Source organism: Nerophis ophidion, linkage group LG07, assembly GCF_033978795.1.
Source record: "Nerophis ophidion isolate RoL-2023_Sa linkage group LG07, RoL_Noph_v1.0, whole genome shotgun sequence".
Lineage (NCBI taxonomy): Eukaryota > Metazoa > Chordata > Actinopteri > Syngnathiformes > Syngnathidae > Nerophis > Nerophis ophidion.
In genome coordinates this window covers 1,320,923-1,342,806 of record NC_084617.1, presented here as the reverse complement: position 1 = coordinate 1,342,806, position 21,884 = coordinate 1,320,923, and the positions used below count along the sequence as shown (strand labels likewise).

General features: G+C 42.8%; 2 protein-coding genes across 2 annotated transcripts in view; both read left to right on the top strand.

Annotated features, from left to right (window-relative positions):
• The window catches only part of si:ch211-66e2.5 (hemicentin-1), a 26,132-nt gene extending 7,899 nt beyond the window's left edge, over positions 1–18,233 (top strand). Inside the window, exons 5-11 of the mRNA XM_061905047.1 lie at positions 1,372–1,520; positions 2,485–2,636; positions 6,759–6,913; positions 9,547–9,813; positions 12,626–12,958; positions 16,790–17,911; positions 17,991–18,233. Coding sequence (XP_061761031.1) covers positions 1,372–1,520; positions 2,485–2,636; positions 6,759–6,913; positions 9,547–9,813; positions 12,626–12,958; positions 16,790–17,049 — 1,316 coding nt within the window. The 3' untranslated portion in view covers positions 17,050–17,911; positions 17,991–18,233. The remainder of the gene's footprint in view (positions 1–1,371; positions 1,521–2,484; positions 2,637–6,758; positions 6,914–9,546; positions 9,814–12,625; positions 12,959–16,789; positions 17,912–17,990) is intronic.
• Positions 18,234–20,376: 2,143 nt separating this feature from the next.
• On the top strand, positions 20,377–20,932 carry cmc4 (C-x(9)-C motif containing 4 homolog (S. cerevisiae)). The gene is made up of 2 exons (XM_061905112.1): positions 20,377–20,655; positions 20,718–20,932. Exons 1-2 carry the CDS (start codon positions 20,598–20,600, stop codon positions 20,840–20,842), a joined length of 183 nt encoding a protein of 60 aa, XP_061761096.1. The 5' UTR covers positions 20,377–20,597; the 3' UTR covers positions 20,843–20,932.
• The last annotated feature ends 952 nt before the right edge of the window (positions 20,933–21,884 follow it).

Here is a 21,884-nt window from a genome sequence, read left to right as displayed (position 1 = left end):
GGCTTGGCATTGTCTTGCTGAAATAAGCAGGGGCGTCCATGAAAAAGACGGCGCTTAGATGGCAGCATATTTTCAGCATTAATAGTGCCTTCACAGATGTGTAAGTTACCCATGCCTTGGGCACTAATACACCCCCATACCATCACACATGCTGGCTTTTCAACTTTGCATCGATAACAGTCTGGATGGTTTGCTTCCCCTTTGGTCCGGATGACACGATGTCGAATATTTCCAAAAACAATTTGAAATGTGGACTCGTCAAACTACAGAACACTTTTCCACTTTGCATCAGTCCATCTTAGATGATCTCGTGCCCAGAGAGGCCAGCGGCGTTTCTGGATGTTGTTGATAAATGGCTTTGGCTTTGCACAGTATAGTTTTAACTTGCACTTACAGATGTAGCGACTAGCTGTATTTAGTGACAGTGGTTTTATGAAGTGTTCCTGAGCCCGTGTGGTGATATCCTTTAGAGATTGATGTCGGTTTTGATACAGTGCCGTCTGAAGGATGGAAGATCACGGTCATTCAATGTTGGTTTCCGGCCATGCCGCTTACGTGGAGTGATTTCTCCAGATTCTCTGAACCTTTTGATGATATTATGGAGCGTAGATGTTGAAATCTCTAAATTTCTTGCAATTGCACTTTGAGAAAGGTTGTTCTTAAACTGTTTGACTATTTGCTCACGCAGTTGTGGACAAAGGGGTGTACCTCGCCCCATCCTTTCTTGTGAAAGACTGAGCATTTGTTGGGAAGCTGTTTTTATACCCAATCATGGCACCCACCTGTTCCCAATTAGCCTGCACACCCAAATAAGTGTTTGATGAGCATTCCTCAACTTTATTAGTATTTATTGCCACTTTTCCCAACTTCTTTGTCACGTGTTGCTGGCATTAAATTCTAAAGTTAATGATTATTTGCAAAAAAAAATGTTTATGAGTTTGAACATCAAATATGTTGTCTTTGTAGCATATTCAACTGAATATAGCTTGAAAAGGATTTGCAAATCATTGTATTCTGTTTATATTTACATCTAACACAATTTCCCAAATCATTTGGAATCAGGGTTTGTACTTGCATGAATTAACCAAAGGAAATACATTTTTAATCACATTATATGTAAAAATGAACTTATGTTTATACTTTGTATTTATTCATTCTAACCAACTATGAAATGATATAACATATAAACAATGTGCTTCTGTCAGCAGCTCCAAGTAATATTAAACAATTGCCACACAATTTAAGGGGCCAGCCCTGGTAAGACCTGTGGAATGTGGAATGTGGCGTGTCGCTGAAGAAGAGGAACTATCGGTGTGCACAAAGTCACTCAATAGTTGACGCACAATGATGAAAAACTCCTGTCTTCCGCAGGGAATCGAACAACCTTCACAACGCTGGTGGTCGTGTTTGTGGCAGTGGGAGTTCTTCTCGCCATCGGCGGCCTTTTATTTCTCACTCCTCATGGAATGTTTTCTTGCAAAAAGGACAGCTATACTAGTGGTGTGCCCACGTCTGGTCCCGTATGATTGTGTCCCCCATACCTTCATAATGAATGCTTTAGGCCGAAGGGGCGTGGCCTACACAGCTTGCTCATAAGTCCTACTCATGCACCTTTTTGTTTACATGACTGAGATTGTATTCTTCTACCCAATGGAAATAATTAGTTTCAGGGTCGCACTGTCACAGTCACATTTTTTCAATAACATTTCAACATGCTTAAGATTGATAATAGAGCGCACAGAAGTCAGGTGCAGTCTACACAATTATTAATAATAATAACAAGACATAACTGGACAGCCCAGTTATTATAAGCCCAGTGTTAAATGATTATTAAATTGAACATTTATTATCACATGAACACACACACAAAAAGTACTGGAAGTTGGTACTGGTGAGCACCAATATAGATTCCCTTGTATTGGTTCAAATGTGAAAGCTACCTATCTCCAGCTGCTAACATCTTTCATTTATACTTCTATGGTTATCACACATTTCCTTCCTCTTCGGTACCGTGCAGTGATGGCAGCTGTTTTGTTCCCCCAGTTTTTCACTTGCAGTTTTAAGGTTCCCAATTGTTTTTAATGCATGCTGCTTTATCTTCTTCTTCTGTGAAAGTGCTTTATGAAGCACAAGCAATGAATTGCACTGTCAGTCCTATTTTTTATATCAAGATAATCAAACTTGCTAAATATGAACTAATAAATGGACAAAACAATGAAAAATGTTCACTTTTTGAGTGAGGTAAATCATACGGATATTTACATTCCGTTCCCGTCGACTTTAGGTGACGGCGGCGCTGTATGCGTTGCCATGACAACCTGGCTCCGGGAGGCTTCCGCTCATTTTAATAGCGGACAAACCGCGCAGGAGTTGAAGTACATTAAGTGCTTTCGCCAAGGCCAGGGTATGTACGGCGTGCAATCTGAGTTTTGCAGCTGCGCACGCTATAAATAACAGCAGAGAAGCATCCCATTACGCGTGCAGCTCGTAGGCGGCGTGCAGCTTTCTGCTCGCAGTGCGAGTCTGGCAGACAACAGCGACTCATCTGGCCTGCTGAGAACTCACAAAGCATCCAGGTCAAATGTCACTGGACGCAAGATAGCAGGCGGCAATGACAAATACAAAAGCCAAAAGCAGTGAAGTTGTCACCTCGTGTAAATGCTAAATAAAAAGAGAATACAACAAATCCTTTTCAACTTATATTCAATTGAATAGACTGCAAAGACAAAATATTTCATTTTCACACTGACAAACTTTGCAAATAATCATGAAGTTAGAATGTAATGGCAGCAACACATGTCAAAAAAGGCATTTTTACCAGTGTGTTACATGGCCTTTCCTTTGAACAACACTCAGTGCAGGTTTGGGAACTGAGGAGACACATTTTTGAAGTGGAATTCTTTCCCATTCTTGCTTGATGTACAGCTTAAGTTGTTCAACAGTCTCCTGCCTCATATTTTAGCCTGCACACATTTTCAATGTCTGGACTACAGGCAGGCCAGTCTAGTACCTGCACTCTTTTACTATGAAGCCACGCTGTTGTAACACCTGGCTTGGCATTGTCTTGCTGAAATAAGCAGGGGCGTCCATGTTAACGATGGCAACATAGGTAGCTCCAAAAGCTGTATGTACCTTTCAGCATTAATGGTGCCTTCACGGATGTGTAAGTTAGCCATGCCTTGGGCACTAATACACCCCCATACCATCACACATGCTGACTAGAACACTTTCACCCTACAACAATCACTAATACACCCCCATACCATCACACATGCTGACTACAACACTTTCACCCTACAACAATCACTAATACACCCCCATACCATCACACATGCTGCCTAGAACCCTTTCACCCTACAACAATCACTAATACACCCCCATACCATCACACATGCTGCCTAGAACACTTTCACCCTACAATAATCACTAATACACCCCCATACCATCACACATGCTGCCTAGAACACTTTGACCCTACAATAATCACTAATACACCCCCATACCATCACACATGCTGCCTAGAACACTTTGACCCTACAACAATCACTAATACACCCCCATACCATCACACATGCTGCCTAGAACACTTTCACCCTACAACAATCACTAATACACCCCCATACCATCACACATGCTGACTACAACACTTTCACCCTACAACAATCACTAATACACCCCCATACCATCACACATGCTGACTACAACACTTTCACCCTACAACAATCACTAATACACCCCCATACCATCACACATGCTGCCTAGAACACTTTCACCCTACAACAATCACTAATACACCACCATACCATCACACATGCTGACTACAACACTTTCACCCTACAACAATCACTAATACACCCCCATACCATCACACATGCTGACTACAACACTTTCACCCTACAACAATCACTAATACACCCCCATACCATCACACATGCTGCCTAGAACACTTTCACCCTACAACAATCACTAATACACCCCCATACCATCACACATGCTGACTACAACACTTTCACCCTACAACAATCACTAATACACCCCCATACCATCACACATGCTGACTACAACACTTTCACCCTACAACAATCACTAATACACCCCCATACCATCACACATGCTGCCTAGAACACTTTCACCCTACAACAATCACTAATACACCCCCATACCATCACACATGCTGACTACAACACTTTCACCCTACAACAATCACTAATACACCCCCATACCATCACACATGCTGACTACAACACTTTCACCCTACAACAATCACTAATACACCCCCATACCATCACACATGCTGCCTAGAACACTTTCACCCTACAACAATCACTAATACACCCCCATACCATCACACATGCTGCCTAGAACACTTTCACCCTACAACAATCACTAATACACCCCCATACCATCACACATGCTGCCTAGAACACTTTCACCCTACAACAATCACTAATACACCCCCATACCATCACACATGCTGCCTAGAACACTTTCACCCTACAACAATCACTAATACACCCCCATACCATCACACATGCTGACTACAACACTTTCACCCTACAACAATCACTAATACACCCCCATACCATCACACATGCTGACTAGAACACTTTCACCCTACAACAATCACTAATACACCCCCATACCATCACACATGCTGACTAGAACACTTTCACCCTACAACAATCACTAATACACCCCCATACCATCACACATGCTGCCTAGAACACTTTCACCCTACAACAATCACTAATACACCCCCATACCATCACACATGCTGCCTAGAACACTTTCACCCTACAACAATCACTAATACACCCCCATACCATCACACATGCTGCCTACAACACTTTCACCCTAGAACAGTCCAGAGGGTTCTTTTCCTCTTTGGTCCACAGTTTCCAAAAACAATTTGAAATGTGGACTCATCAGACCACAGAACACTTTTCCACTTTGCATCAGTCCATCATAGATGAGCTCGGGCCCAGCAAAGCCAGCAGCATTTCTGGGTGTTGTTGATAAATGGCTTTGGCTTTGCATAGTTTATAGAGTTTTAACTTGCACTTACAGATGTAGCAAACACCTGCAGTTACTGACAGTGGTTTTCTGAAGTGGTCCTGAGCTCATGTGGTGATATCCTTTACACACAGATGTCGGAGTTTGATGCAGTAGCGCCTGAGGGATCCAAGGTGCGTAATATCATGGCTTACTTGCAGTAATTTCTCCACATTCTCTGAACCTTTTGATGATATTACGGAACATAAATGGCGAAATCCCTAAATTCCTTGCAATAGCTGCTCGAGAAATGTTGTTCTTAAACAATTTGCTCAGGCATTTGTTGACAAAGTGGTGACCCTCACCCCATCCTTGTTTGTGAATGACTGAGCATTCCATTCCATCCATCCTTCCATCTTCTTCCGCTTATCCGAGGTGGGGTTGCGGGGGCAGCAGCCTATGCAGGGAAGCCCAGACTTCCCTTTCCCCAACCACTTGGTCTAGCTCTTCCCGGGGGATCCAGAGGCGTTCCCAGGCCAGCCGGGAGACATAGTCTTCCCAACGTGTCCTGGGTCTTCCCCGTGGCCTCCTACCGGTTGTCGTGCCCTAAACACATCCCTAGGGAGGCGTTCGGGTGGCATCCTGACCAGATGCCCGAACCACCTCATCTGGCTCCTCTCCATGTGGAGGAACAGCGGCTTTACTTTGAGTTCCTCCCGGATGGCAGAGCTTCTCACCCTATCTCTAAGGGAGAGACCCGCCACACGGCGGAGGAAACTCATTTGGGACGCTTGTACCCGTGATCTTGTCCTTTCGGTCATAACCCGGAGCTCATGACCATAGGTGAGGATGGGAACGTAGATCGACCGGTAAATTGAGAGCTTTGCCTTCCGGCTCAGCTCCTTCTTCACCACAACGGATCGATACAGCGTCCGCATTACTGAAGACGCCGCACCGATCCGCCTGTCGATCTCACCATCCACTCTTCCCTCACTCGTGAACAAGACTCCGAGGTACTAGAACTCCTCCACTTGGGGCAGGGTCTCCTCCCCAACCCGGAGATGGCACTCCACCCTTTTCTGGGCGAGAACCATGGACTCGGACTTGGAGGTGCTGATTCTCATCCTAGTCGCTTCACACTCGGCTGCGAACTGATCCAGTGAGAGCTGAAGATCCTGGCCGGATGAAGCCATCAGGACCACATCATCTGCAAAAAGCAGAGACCTAATCCTGCAGCCACCAAACTGGAACCCCTCAACGCCTTGACTGCGCCTAGAAATTCTGTCCATAAAAGTTCTGAACAGAATGGGCGACAAAGGACAGCCTTGGCATTTCCTTCCAAATGAGCTAATAATTGCAAAAAAATAGGGTTTCTCAGTGTGAACATGAAATATCTTGTCTTCGCTGGCTATTCAATTTAAATAATTGTAGTCTCTTTTTATTTACCATTTCCACAAGGTGACAACTTCACTGCTTGTGGGGTTTCTAGTACATGGCGATAGTCAGACTAAATGGAGAATCATTTTGAATGGAGAATGGAATCATCCACCCAAGAATGGGAATAGGATGAATTGGTGGAGTGGCCAAACATTCCCACCTCTGCTAAACATCCAGCAATCATGTCTTCAAGGTGAGTAGTTTAACTTTATTTATGATTGTTTTATTACAAAATGTGAAAACCTCTGTTCTTTTACAGTCCCAATATCTCCCCTTCAGAGCACCCCAACCCCGCCTGCCCACCCACTCCTAAGTCAGCTGGGATGAAGGGGGCCCTTGTGTTCAAGCAGCATTGTTCCCTGCAGAGTTTGCCAAGCTTGTGCAACTTGGACTTTTCCTTTCTCCGGGATCCTTCCTTCACGTTCCACCGCAGAAATGGAGTTTGTGCAAGTGATGGTGTGGACTCTCTGCATGCTTTCCTCAGGTGAGATCTTGTCTTATCCACTTCTGTCGTCTCAATGCCAGCTTTTGTTTTCGCCAGAGTTTTACACCGTGCTAATGAGCGGTAGTCACGGGAATGCTCGGTGTGCGTGGATGGCATCTGGTACGGTAGTCAAATAACCTACTTTTTCATGAGCTTCACTCCCCTAACACTTTTTAAAGAGCAGCAGGTGTCAACACAACAACAGGAAGGATCTTCATGCTTGATCAGGGGTCCAAAATGATGCCAACTTTTTACTTTGTGAACACTTACTTTGGCACATTTTAGTTGCAACTCGTGACCTTTTCAAACGGCTCAACTTGGAAACGGCGCCCTCGAGTGGTGTGTTGGATTGGTACACCCAGCACTCATGAAATAACAAAGATGTCATTTAAGCTGTGTGTTTCTCACCTGGGCCTTCAGTCATGTCCTATTAGGCCCACTTCGCCTCTCCAAATACATGATTGATGTCACCGCATGGATACTACTGGAGATACTGTACAGAAACACACTCGCACAATACTGGACATTGAAGCTCTTCAACAGTGTACAAAACCCTCTATTTTTCTGCATATGTAACCGACTCTCAGGATAAGTGGAATGTGTTGATGTTGCAATGATTTGACAAGGTTGAAAAATGTGGGAGTTGTGCAACTTGGAAACATGTCCTATTCATTTCAATGGGAACTTCTTGGAATTTTGGGAAAAGTGAGAATTTTTTAAAAATTATTAGGATTCATGAATGTCCTGAATGAGATAAATTGACTGGTGTTGGATTTGTCTAAATCGGTCAAGAAATGTTGAACTAGTAACAGTTTTTAATTAAGAAATTCCTGGAATTTCGGGAAAAACAGGAATTGTTCTAGTTCCTAAGCCAACTTGGTTTTTGTCCTGAATATGAGGAGTGTTTTGACGGTGGAACGGTTGAAATGCGTTGAAAAATGTGAAAGGAGTATTCGAACTTAAGAAGGGTGGAAATAGGTTACCAAAAAAAACGCAATTCCTGGAAATTTGTTGACTGTGAAAAAATGCTAGTTTGAATGTCCAGGATGAGTGGAATGTGTTGAAGGTGGACTGGTGTGAATGGCTTGAATAATGTGGGAATTCTGCAAGTTTGAAAAATGGCCAATTCATTTTGAATGGGGAAAATGCAAAAAAAAAAAAAAAAAAAAAAAAAAAAAGGAATTATGGGTAATCCGGGATTTTTTTAAAAGAATTGTTGAAATAGATCACACTATTCCCGAACAGGCTGAATATTTTGGAGTGGGAACAGTTTGAATCAGATTAAAAATGTGGAAGTTGTGGAACTTTGAAGAATGTCCCACTGATTTCAATGAGAATTTCATAAAAAATTGGGAATTTCGGGAAAAGGGGAATTCAAAAAATGAATACAATTGAATGGTCTAAATGAGTTGAAATTGTTGGTGTTGAAATTTTTCAAATCGTTGGAGAAATGTTGAAGTAGTAACATGTTGAACTGGGAAATGGCATTATGGAATTTCAGGAAAACCGTGAATTTTTCCAGTTCAAAAAAGCGTTTTTTTGTCCTGATTAAGAAGAATGTTTTGATGGTTGAAGTGGGTTGAAAAATGTGGAGGGGGTAGTCGCCAGAAAAAAGGGTGGAAATAGAGCTTTGGAAAAGTTGGAGATATGGAAAATCCTGAAAATGTTTTTGAATTTGGAAAAATTATAGTTTGAATTTCCGTGATGGTGGAATGTGTTGAAGGTGGAATGGTTTGAATAGTTTGAAAAATGTGGAAATGGTGGATGTCTGAAAAATGGCCAATTCATTTTTAATGGGGAAAATGTCCCGGGGAATCTGGAATTCTGGGAATTTTTGGAATTTGTCTAGAGAGCCAATAAATAAACCCGCTTCAGTAATTAAAACATATCTCAGGTGGTAATGTCAAATTGAAAATAATTGTATAAAACAAATGTAACATGAAAAAATTCAGAAATAAAATATTAAAACTAACAATTTGCAGAACCCATTGGACGCCGTGTACGCAAGAGGTACCGCTCGTAGTCGCTTGTAGTCGCTCGTAGTCGCTTGATTCCTGTGAAAGTGGCGGGCAAAACTGACCTGGTCTCACAAGATATATAGTTTCTCTTAAGTATCCTTCTTGCAAATATTTATCTGCCACCGGATCAACATTTTGCTCTCCTTCTTTGTGATTACCGGCAAGTTTTCTTGGCTCCGGTGCCACTTCCTGTTTTGGCAACTTGTGATTGGATACTCACTTGGGACTCCCAAGTGAGTATCCAATCACAACGTGAGGCCAGCTGGAAGGCCTTACTGACAACAACTGGTGATTTGATTGGCAATGGCAATTGTCTATCAACTGTATGTTCACTTCAAGCTAGCTGAATTCTGATTGGATAACAACTCTATAAACTAAAAACAACAACACTGGAAGGAGCATAAATTGACATGAAGAGAATATGATTACTTTTAGATGTTTAGGGAAAGTAAATACAAATGTTTTTTTCTTTAATGATGATGATGATTTGTGGTTGTTAGGCCAGCAGAGAAGGTCTTGCTGGTCCTGACGCCACACCACTGGATCGAATTAATGGTAGCGTTCATATTTTTGTGCTACTTCTTCTCCCTTAATAACTCCTCTTTGTCCCAGCAGCATCAGGTGACGGTTGCTCCTTAATCCTCAAGCCCCCCAGAGTGGTGGTGGGCTTCGGCCAGCCTGTGTCGGTCAGTTGCGAGGCCACCCGGCCCGTGCGGGTGCTGGGCTGGGAGTCGGCTGTCAGCGCGGCGCACACTCAGCAGGGCCCGAGCGTGCAGTGGAAGGTGGACAGCCTCATCGACTGGATCGACGAGCCCATCTGTTACGGCGTCTTCTTCACCACGCCACGCCAGTGCGAGGAGAAGCTCAACCTCGTCCTCTACAGTGAGACATCTCCTCTGCTTGTTTCTCTTCTTCTTACCACACCTTAGTGTCTTGTCCTCGCAGAGAGCCCAGACAGTGTCACCATCCAGACGATGAACCTTTTCTTCTAACCACACCTTAGTGTCTTGTCCTCGCAGAGAGCCCAGACAGTGTCACCATCCAGACGATGAACCTTTTCTTCTAACCACACCTTAGTGTCTTGTCCTCGCAGAGAGCCCAGACAGTGTCACCATCCAGACGATGACCCGTTTCTTCTTCTTACCACACCTTAGTGTCTTGTCCTCGCAGAGAGCCCAGACAGTGTCACCATCCAGACGATGAACCTTCTCTTCTTCTTACCACACCTTATTGTCTTGTCCTCGCAGAGAGCCCAGACAGTGTCACCATCCAGACGATGAACCTTCTCTTCTTCTAACCACACCGTATTGTCTTGTCCTCGCAGAGAGCCCAGACAGTGTCACCATCCAGACGATGAACCTTCTCTTCTTCTTACCACACCGTATTGTCTTGTCCTCGCAGAGAGCCCAGACAGTGTCACCATCCAGACGATGAACCTTCTCTTTTTCTAACCACACCTTAGTGTCTTGTCCTCGCAGAGAGCCCAGACAGTGTCACCATCCAGACGATGAACCTTTTCTTCTAACCACACCTTAGTGTCTTGTCCTCGCAGAGAGCCCAGACAGTGTCACCATCCAGACGATGACCCGTTTCTTCTTCTTACCACACCTTAGTGTCTTGTCCTCGCAGAGAGCCCAGACAGTGTCACCATCCAGACGATGAACCTTTTCTTCTTCTTACCACACCTTAGTGTCTTGTACTCGCAGAGAGTCCAGACAGTGTCACCATCCAGACGATGAACCTTTTCTTCTTCTTACCACACCTTAGTGTCTTGTCCTCGCAGAGAGCCCAGACAGTGTCACCATCCAGACGATGAACCTTTTCTTCTTCTTACCACACCTTAGTGTCTTGTCCTCACAGAGAGCCCAGACAGTGTCACCATCCAGACGATGAACCTTCTCTTCTTCTTACCACACCTTATTGTCTTGTCCTCGCAGAGAGCCCAGACAGTGTCACCATCCAGACGATGAACCTTCTCTTCTTCTAACCACACCGTATTGTCTTGTCCTCGCAGAGAGCCCAGACAGTGTCACCATCCAGACGATGAACCTTTTCTTCTTCTAACCACACCTTAGTGTCTTGTCCTCACAGAGAGCCCAGACAGTGTCACCATCCAGACGATGAACCTTTTCTTCTTCTTACCACACCTTAGTGTCTTGTACTCGCAGAGAGTCCAGACAGTGTCACCATCCAGACGATGAACCTTTTCTTCTTCTTACCACACCTTAGTGTCTTGTCCTCACAGAGAGCCCAGACAGTGTTACCATCCAGACGATGAACCTCTCTTCTTCTTACCACACCTTAGTGTCTTGTCCTCGCAGAGAGCCCAGACAGTGTCACCATCCAGACGATGAACCTTCTCTTCTTCTAACCACACCTTAGTGTCTTGTCCTCGCAGAGAGCCCAGACAGTGTCACCATCCAAACGATGAACCTTCTCTTCTTCTTACCACACCTTAGTGTCTTGTCCTCGCAGAGAGCCCAGACAGTGTCACCATCCAGACGATGAACCTTCTCTTCTTCTAACCACACCTTAGTGTCTTGTCCTCGCAGAGAGCCCAGACAGTGTCACCATCCAGACGATGAACCTTCTCTTCTTCTAACCACACCTTAGTGTCTTGTCCTTGCAGAGAGCCCAGACAGTGACACCATCCAGATGATGAACCTTTTCTTCTTCTAACCGCATTGTCCTCGCAGAGAGCCTAGACAGTGACACCATCCAGACGATGAACCTTTTCTTCTTCTTACCACACCTTAGTGTCTTGTCCTCGCAGAGAGCCCAGACAGTGTCACCATCCAGACGATGAACCTTCTCTTCTTCTTACCACACCTTAGTGTCTTGTCCTCGCAGAGAGCCCAGACAGTGACACCATCCAGACGATGAACCTTTTCTTCTTCTTACCACACCTTAGTGTCTTGTCCTCGCAGAGAGCCCAGACAGTGTCACCATCCAGACGATGAACCTCTCTTCTTCTAACCACACCTTAGTGTCTTGTCCTCGCAGAGAGCCCAGACAGTGTCACCATCCAGACGATGAACCTTCTCTTCTTCTAACCACACCTTAGTGTCTTGTCCTCGCAGAGAGCCCAGACAGTGTCACCATCCAGACGATGAACCTTCTCTTCTTCTAACCACACCTTAGTGTCTTGTCCTCACAGAGAGCCCAGACCGTGTCACCATCCAGACGATGAACCTCTCTTCTTCTAACCACACCTTAGTGTCTTGTCCTCGCAGAGAGCCCAGACAGTGTCACCATCCAGACGATGAACCTTCTCTTCTTCTTACCACACCTTAGTGTCTTGTCCTCGCAGAGAGCCCAGACAGTGTCACCATCCAGACGATGAACCTTCTCTTCTTCTTACCACACCTTAGTGTCTTGTCCTCGCAGAGAGCCCAGACAGTGTTACCATCCAGACGATGAACCTTCTCTTCTTCTTACCACACCTTAGTGTCTTGTCCTCACAGAGAGCCCAGACAGTGTCACCATCCAGACGATGAACCTTCTCTTCTTCTTACCACACCTTAGTGTCTTGTCCTCGCAGAGAGCCCAGACAGTGTCACCATCCAGACGATGAACCTCTCTTCTTCTAACCACACCTTAGTGTCTTGTCCTCGCAGAGAGCCCGGACAGTGTTACCATCCAGACGATGAACCTTTTCTTCTTCTTACCACACCTTAGTGTCTTGTCCTCGCAGAGAGCCCAGACAGTGTCACCATCCAGACGATGAACCACAGCGGCCCCATGCAGGAGGGCAAAGAATACCAGCTTCTCTGCGAGGTGCAGAACGTCGCTCCCGTCCAGTACCTCACCTTGAGGTGGTACAGAGGCCCCACCCAGGTGTACAACCGCTCCTTTTCTGACCTCACGTCTGCCTCGCCGGTGCAAGTGTCCTCCGTCCTGGTCATCACGCCCACCAAAGCCGACAACGGTGCACCCTACAGCTGTGTTGCAGAGCTGGAACTGGGACCGGAGGGACCGCAACCGCCTCTGGCTGTCACCTCGCAGACCCTGAGAGCCTCTGTGCACTGTGAGTCTGACATGCTCTCACTCCAAACCATATCAAGAGGTATATTTGGCCCCGAGCATATTCAACTAATTGTTAGTATTAAAGATGTGCCGATCAGTCAAACCACCAATCACTATCAGACCATTTTCCTGAAAAAATACATGATGGTTGCCATTATTACCTTTTTATTGTTGATCACAAACACTGACCCTTTCTGGCTGACACTATATACCAGGGCTGGGAAAATGAAGGCCCGGGGGCCACATGTGGCCCATTGAGCTTTTCAATCTGGCCATTTGTTTAGATGTTTCAGATGTAAAGTGTAGCTGCCATTATGATGTGCACTCATCTTTTATAATCACCTTACTATAGTCTTCAACTATACTAAGTCTTTACATGCTGGGAATCTGCATCATATACTACTTACTATGACATCTAATTACTTACTATGACCATCTAATTACTTACTATGCTCATCTAATTACTTACTATGCTCCTCTAATTACTTACTATGCTCATCTAATTACTTACTATGTCATCTAATTACTTACTATGTCATCTAATTACTTACTATGCTCATCTAATTACTTACTATGCTCATCTAATTACTTACTATGTCATCTAATTACTTACTATGTCATCTAATTACTTACTATGACCATCTAATTACTTACTATGTCATCTAATTACTTACTATGTCATCTAATTACTTACTATGACCATCTAATTACTTACAAATCTCATGTAATTAGTTACTATGCTCATCTCATTACTTACTATGCTCATCTAATTAGTTACTATGCTCATCTAATTAGTTACTATGCTCACGTAATGAGTTACTGTGCTCACGTAATGAGCATGTAATGAGTTACTATGGTCATGTAATGAGTTACTATGCTCATGTAATGAGTTACTATGCTCATGTAATGAGTTACTATGGTCATGTAATGAGTTACTATGCTCATGTAATGAGTTACTATGCTCATGTAATGAGTTACTATGGTCATGTAATGAGTTACTATGGTCATCTAATGAGTTACTATGGTCATCTAACTAGTTACTATGGTCATGTAATGAGTTACTATGGTCATGTAATGAGTTACTATGCTCATGTAATGAGTTACTATGGTCATGTAATGAGTTACTATGGTCATCTAATGAGTTACTATGGTCATCTAACTAGTTACTATGGTCATGTAATGAGTTACTATTGCCATGTAATGAGTTACTATGGTCATCTAATGAGTTACTATGGTCATCTAATGAGTTACTATGGTCATGTAATGAGTTACTATGGTCATGTAATGAGTTACTATGGTCATGTAATGAGTTACTATGGTCATGTAATGAGTTACTATGGTCACGTAATGAGTTACTATGGTCATGTAATGAGTTACTATGGTCATGTAATGAGTTACTATGGTCATGTAATGAGTTACTATGGTCATGTAATGAGTTACTATGGTCATGTAATGAGTTACTATGGTCATGTAATGAGTTACTATGGTCATGTAATGAGTTACTATGGTCATGTAAGTCACAGGAGGTCAGAGGAGGCACCAAACAGTGTGGGTGGGGAGTGTTTCCACAGAGTGTGAAATGTGGGTGTCAGGGACAGACGTGGAAGGAGATTTTGACAAGAAAGTTGTAAAGCTTAGTGATATATCACATATATCACATTTTGGTGGAGTTTTTATTTGTTTACCCTAGGCGTTCATATTTTGCTGTTTGTTGCATTTTTGTTGATTGTAAACAATGTGGATGGAGAGGGGGTGTGATGTTCATATGTTGTCAGTATTCAGTGTTTTATCCTTCATACTTAATATTGTAACTTTCTTTATTTTCTTTTTTTTTTCCTGTCAAAGTACTCAGGCAAATCATATCGTAGATGTAGATGATCTACATCTTCTGTACACATGGACTTTACAAAAGAGAAGTTTATAGAGTATACTCTATACTGCCGAGAGTATAGACCTGGTCCACAGTTCCACGACCAGGACGAAAACCACACTGTTCCTCCTGAATCTGAGGTTGGACTATCCGACGTAGCCTCCTCTCCAGTACACCTGAATAAACCTTACCGGGAAGGCTGAGGAGTGTGATCCCACCATAGTTGGAACACACCCTCCGGTCCCCCTTCTTAAAGAGAGGGACCACCACCCCGGTCTGCCAATCCAGAGGTACCGCCCCCGATGTCCACGCGATGCTGCAGAGTCTTGTCAACCAAGACAGCCCCACAGCATCCAGAGCCTTAAGGAACTCCGGGCGGTTCTCATCCACCCCCGGGGCCTTGCCGCCGAGGAGCTTTTTAACTACCTCAGCGACCTCAGCCCCAGAAATAGGAGAGTCCACCACAGCTTCCCCAGGCACTGCTTCCTCAAAGGAAGACATGTTGGTGGGATTGAGGAGGTCTTCCAAGTATTCCCTCCACCGATCCACAACATCCGCAGGCGAAGTCAGCAGAACACCATCCGCACCATACACGGTGTTGATAGTGCACTGCTTCCCCTTCCTGAGGCTCTGTCTAATCCTGAGATTAGACAGAGAGACAAAAACAACAACCACAGAACAAAATCAGCAAATAGAATATGTACAACTATGATAGTAAAAGTGATAGCAAAGAAGCAGTTAGTGAAGTAAATATTAATAACACAGAAATGACAATGAACATTATTACACTACAAATGGATCAATACAAATACTAATAAAAATAGGGCTATTGATAATGAACAATAATAAGTATTTCAAATGCAACAATACATATGTCATGATAACTTCAATTACAAAAGAAAGCAGATAAATGGAGGGAAAGAAAGAGAAGACAACGATATTAACCTTGTAGATTGTTATAGTAACAATAGTATAAGTTTGTCAGTGTGCCATGTGTTACCCAGTTTACCCTAGGGCAACAAAAACAACTTTGTTTTTTGTTCTGATTAAGAGGAATGTTTTGACGGTGGAAGAGTGGAAGTGGGTAGAAAAATGTGGAAGGAGTAGTCGGCAGAAAAAAAGAGGTAATTAGGGCTTTGGAAAAGCAGGAATTATGGAAAATCCTGGAATTCTTTTTAACTTGGAAAAATGATTGTTTGAATGTCCAGAATGCTGAAATGTTATGAAGGTGGAATGGTTTGAATAGGTTGAAAAATGTGCAAGTTTGGTATAGCTCGGTTGGTAGAGTGGCCGTGCCAGCAGGTTCAATTCCCGCTTCCGCCATCCTAGTCACTGCTGTTGTGTCCTTGGGCAAGACACTTTACCCACCTGCTCCCAGTGCCACCCACACTGCTTTAAATGGAACTTAGATATTGGGTTTCACTATGTAAAGCGCTTTGAGTCACTAGAGAAAAGCGCTATATAAATATAATTCACAATTCACAAAAATGGCAAATTCATTTTGAATGGTAAAAATGTCCCGGAAAACTTTGAATTCTGGTAAATCTGTGAATTATTTCAAATGTGTCATGGAAAAGCCTGCGATTACTGAACAGGCTGAACAGTTTGAAGTTGGAACGCTTTGAAACCAATGAAAAATGTGGAAAGTAGAGTGAGCCAAAATCTGGAGAAGAAGTATAAGTAGTTGAATAAATAGATGAAATGTGGTACAAAACCACGTGTGTGAATGTTTTGGAGCATTCGCACAATAATAATAAAAAGAAGAAATAGATTAATTTTGATGTATAAAACCATATGTGTGAATGTTTTGGAGCATTCACACAATAATAATAAGAATAAAAAGATGAATTTTGCTGTATAAAAAGCATATGTTTTGGAGCATTCACACGGTGGTGAGTTATTAAGGTGGACAGCAGTATCAGCAAGGCCAGTGTAATCATGTTTTCCTTCTCCCCACCACAGTCCCCCCAGTGTTCCAAAGTCCCGGAGCAGAAAGTGTGGACTTGACAGACGGAGGTGAAGTGACACTAAACTGCAGCGCCACAGGAAACCCGGAGCCCGCCTACAGCTGGTGGGCCCCCCAGGCCCTGCAGGAGCTGAGAGAGGAGGGCCACGCTGTGCTGGCCTCCTCCTCCTTGCTGCCAGGAACCTACACCTGCACCGCCTCCAACACCCTGGGCAAGAAGAGCAAGCACTTCACCGTCAGAGCCAAGGAGGTCTAAAGGTGCGCTCTTGAAACCGGGACACACTGAGAGGAGAGCAGACATTCTAAGATGAAGATAGCACTGACACTTGACAGCAGCTCAAATACACACCTCCCTCATTGTGTCCCCTTCACATGTCTCACTAGGACATCCACTGGCCGTCTTCACCTAAACACACTGCCAGTTAAGTAGGCCTGCCATCTGTAAAGCTGCCATTGACAAATGATGGCCATGCTTGAGAGCAAACTGCAAAAAACTTGGAGAGAAAATTCAACTATTGAAGGAGTATTCTAGCAAAATTATTCACAAACCTGTATCTCAATCTGTGTGCGTCTATATCGATTCTAGTGTGTGTGTGTGTCTGTGTGTTTGTGTGTCTGTGTGTGTGTGTGTGTGTGTGTGTGTGTGTGTGTGTGTGTGTGTGTGTGTGTTTGTGTGTGTGTTCAAATCCACGTACGTCTTGGAAGTTGTCTGTCTGTCCACAATCACAAAGAACCCTCAAATATTTGGACTCCGGGGCCACATTGAGAGACAAAATGTGTCTAGGGGGGCCAATGTGTGTGTGTATAAATGATACTGTACATCTAAATGTGTATATATGTGTGTATAAATGATATTTACACATTTATATGTACAGTATGTGTGTATAAATGATATTTACACATTTATATGTACAGTATGTGTGTATAAATGATTTATACACATTTAGATGTACAGTATGTGTGTATAAATGATATTTACACATTTATATGTACAGTATGTGTGTATAAATGATATATACACATTTAGATGTACAGTATGTGTGTATAAATGATATATACACATTTAGATGTACAGTATGTGTGTATAAATGATATATACACATTTAGAGGTACAGTAGGTGTGTATAAATGATATTTACACATTAGATGTACAGTATGTGTGTATAAATGATATATGAACACTTAGATGTACAGTAGATGTGTATAAATGATATATACACATTTAGATGTGTGTTTGGCTCCCTTTTTTCCAGGAACACTAACACCAAAAGTCACAATATCCCATAGAGTTGTAAAAAAGTTGTGACAGACCACCTAAAAAAAGATGAATGGAATTTTACAGTTTTTTACTGAATGGGAGACCCAAAATGTACATGAAAATAAAGAAAATGGGATTTACTATATTATCTATGACCAATAAAACAGTGAATATTAACAAAATATGAACATCTTTTACTTCTCAGAGCAGCTCCTCCATAGTTGTGTATCTTTTACAATCAAGCAAAACACAACAGAAGTGTAATAAACACCTACAATATGATTTATTATCAGGTAAAAATGTGCTTCCACATCTGTTTCTGACACGTGTTTGGGGCTGGCTTCTATGGAAACAAGCCCCGCCCACTCTGGTCTGAGCTGCTGTGACCTAGATTACTGTAATAACTCCTAGAACACTCAAAAGTGCAGATTTCAAGCATTGAAATACTTTCTATAGTTGAAGACTTATGCTCATTTATAAACATGACTGCACATCATCATGGCAAATACACTTTTCTTCTTAAAAAGTCTAAAAAAAAATGATGAACGTCCAGCGGGCCAGATTGAAAATCTTAAATGTCTGCATGTGGCCTGCGGGCCGTAGTTTGTCCAGGTCTGGTCAACTTCCACATGACTTTTGCCACACTTCTGCCGTGATTGGTTGGAGTGAGCACATCCAGATTGGTGAGCGTGCAATCCAGGGTGTGTGCGTGCTTTCAGGCCTACATGTGCGTAACACAAAGTGCGTGTACATGTGCGTAATACAAGGTGCGTGTACATGTGCGTAACACAAAGTGCGTGTGCGTAACTGAGCTGGGACTACATTTAACCAACCACGGAACACAAGACTTAGATCCCAGGTGTCAAACTCAAGGCCCGGGGGACACTTCATTTTATTTGGCCCCAGAAAACCTAGAAATAATATGTATCAATAAAGTACTGTAACTTTTCTTACTAAATGTATTATTATTATTTCTATTGTGGGAGGAATAAAAATATATGTACTCATGTAATCATAAATGATGTCCACTTAAATAATGTCTAATCATGCAAGAATATATCATCAAACATTCAAACCATTTTTTAAAAATAATAATGATTTCAAAGTAAGTTAGCCATCAAATTGTGCAATATAGAAGTAGCAATAGATTTCATGGTCAAACTGTGAAATTTACTGCACTTTTTACAGCATTTTTCTCTAAATAAAATAAACTGTACATTAAAGTCCTACTGAAAGCCACTACTAGCGACCACGCAGTCTGATAGTTTATATATCAATGATGAAATATTAACATTGCAACACATGACAATACGCCCGCTTTAGTTTACTAAATTGCAATTTTAAATTTCGCGCCGAAAAATCCTGCTAAAACGTCTAGGTATGATGACGTGTGCGCGTGATGTCACGCATTGTAGAGGACATTTTGGTCCAGCATCGTTCCCAGCTATTAATCGTCTGTTTTCATCGCATAATTCCACAGTATTCTGGACATCTGTGTTGCTGAATCTTTTGCAATTTGTTCAATGAATAATGGAGACGTCAAAGAAGAAAGCTGTAGGTGGGAAGCGGTGTATTGCGGCCGCCTTTAGCAACACAAACACAGCCGGTGTTTCATTGTTTACATTCCCGAAAGATGACGGTGAAACTTTAATATGGAACAGAGCGGTCAAGCGAACACGGTTGGATTGGACCACACACACAAAGTACAGTGTGTTATGCAGAGATCATTTTGAAAGATCGTGTTTCCAAGAGGGTCTCTTGCGAAGGGCAGAGATGGGCATCGCCACCACCCGTCGACTGGTGCTGAAGAAAGATGCGGGGCCGACCTCCAGGTTGTACAGGTACGACCATATAATCTCACTAAAACACTAGCAACACAATAAGCAGATAAGGGATTTTCCAGAATTATCCTAGTATATTTGTCTAATAACATCTGAATCGCTCTGACTGTATAGTTTTTTTTTGTTTTTTTTTTTACTTTCAAGTCCTTCACTCTCACTTTCCTCATCCACGAATCTTTCATCCTCGCTCAAATTAATGGGGAAATTGTCGCTTCCTCAGTCCGAATCGCTCTCGCTGCTGGTGGCCATGATTGTAAACAATGTTCAGATGTGAGGAGCTCCACAACCCGTGACATCACGCGCACATCGTCTGCTACTTCCGGTACAGGCAAGGCTTTTTTATTAGCGACCAAAAGTTGCCAACTTTATCGTGGATGTTCTCTACTAAATCCTTTCAGCAAAAATATGGCAATATGTCGAAATGATGAAGTATGACACATTGAATGGAGCTGCTATCCCCGTTTAAATAAGAACATCTCATTTCAGTTGGCCTTTAACCTCCCGAAAATATAGCACACGCTGCAATAACATGACAAGCCAAGGGGTGTCGCTGTCACACACCCAGACAACTCGTGCGTCACGTGACGAAAACATTGCAAAGGCGGAAGAAGCAGCGAGCTGTGACACCGGAAGTCTCCTCCACCGTACCTGATTATCAACATATATATATATACACATACATACATATATACATATCTCTCAACAATGCCAGAAAAAGACCCGTGTCAAAAGCAAGCCTGCGCGATCCAGGCGTGTTTACAAGGTACGACATGTGTTTGGCGTGTAGTTTAACCTTTAATTTGAAGCTTTTGTCCTTGGCTGCAGCCAACAAGTACGTGGAGGCCATGTGCGTGCATGTCATCCATCACATGCGGGAGTGCTGCAGACTGCACGCACGACACTCGGGATGCTGCTCCGGGTTTAAACACACTTCTAAAGACTTGGGGTGAACACAAGTGGAATTAAAATGATTGATCATCTGCATCAACAAGTCTAGCCGCTGTTCTTCCACTTGAAAATAAAGAGTCGTGTGTAATAAATGCTTGTGTAATTATTTGTATGGACTTGCCTCTTTGTGACGTTACTTCCTGTTATCAGCTGTTGTGCCTTGAGCTCTTATTTTGAAGAGCGGAAGTGGTGACACGTTGCGGTGGAGCGGAGTTTTTGAAAACAAACGACATAAATAGGTCCTTAAATGCTTTTTTCAAATTTTCAGGGAAAGTTAAAAATCGTATAAATAGATGTTTTCCTTTCAATGTATCTAGTTAAAACAGAAAAAATAAGAACATGTTACATAGTTTAGATTTATTGCGTTTGTTTTTTATGATAATTCAACTGGATTACATTTGTCTTTACTGCTGTCTTTCTTTCTAGCGATGCTTGATTTTTGGCTCTGGAAGATTTTTTCAAGTAGTTAGTGAAGCTTTTTCGTTATTTTATTGTGTGCACGCCGTATTATTCTGCCCTGCCTCGATGACTGTTTCACTTTTTCCCCACTTTTTTGTTGCATTTGAACACCTCATCTTAATTGAAAATGGCTTGTTCTTTTTGATTTCTAAACGGCTCCTAATTTCCTCGAGATTTTTTTTTTTAAACGTCAACAGGCTTGGGCTACTTTTGGCATATTACTTTTAAATTAAGATAATTTCCCATATTTTGATCACATAAGGTTGGTAAAAAAAATTAAATGACATTGCATCCATGAAAATGGTCCTCATGTAAAACTGGAGCCTCCGTGTTTGTTATTGAGTATTTTTACACAGTATAGGGAGAAGCACGGTGGGAGAGGGGTTAGTGTGTCTGCCTCACAATACGAAGGTCCTGAGTAGTCCTGGGTTCAATCCCGGGCTCGGGATCTTTCTGTGTGGAGTTTGCATGTTTTCCCTGTGACTGCGTGGGTTCCCTCCGGGTCAGGGATGGGAATGAAGATTTACTAAATCAGCTGAAAATGTTCTAATCCTAAAACACCTGCTGCACCCGAGTACACTTAGT

Coding starts and splice junctions, on each gene's coding strand:
- cmc4 (XM_061905112.1), top strand. CDS start 20,598: ATGCCAGAAAAAGACCCGTGTCAAAAGCAAGCCTGCGCGATCCAGGCG. Junction 20,656..20,717: donor GATCCAGGCGTGTTTACAAG/GTACGACATGTG, acceptor CCTTGGCTGCAG/CCAACAAGTACGTGGAGGCC.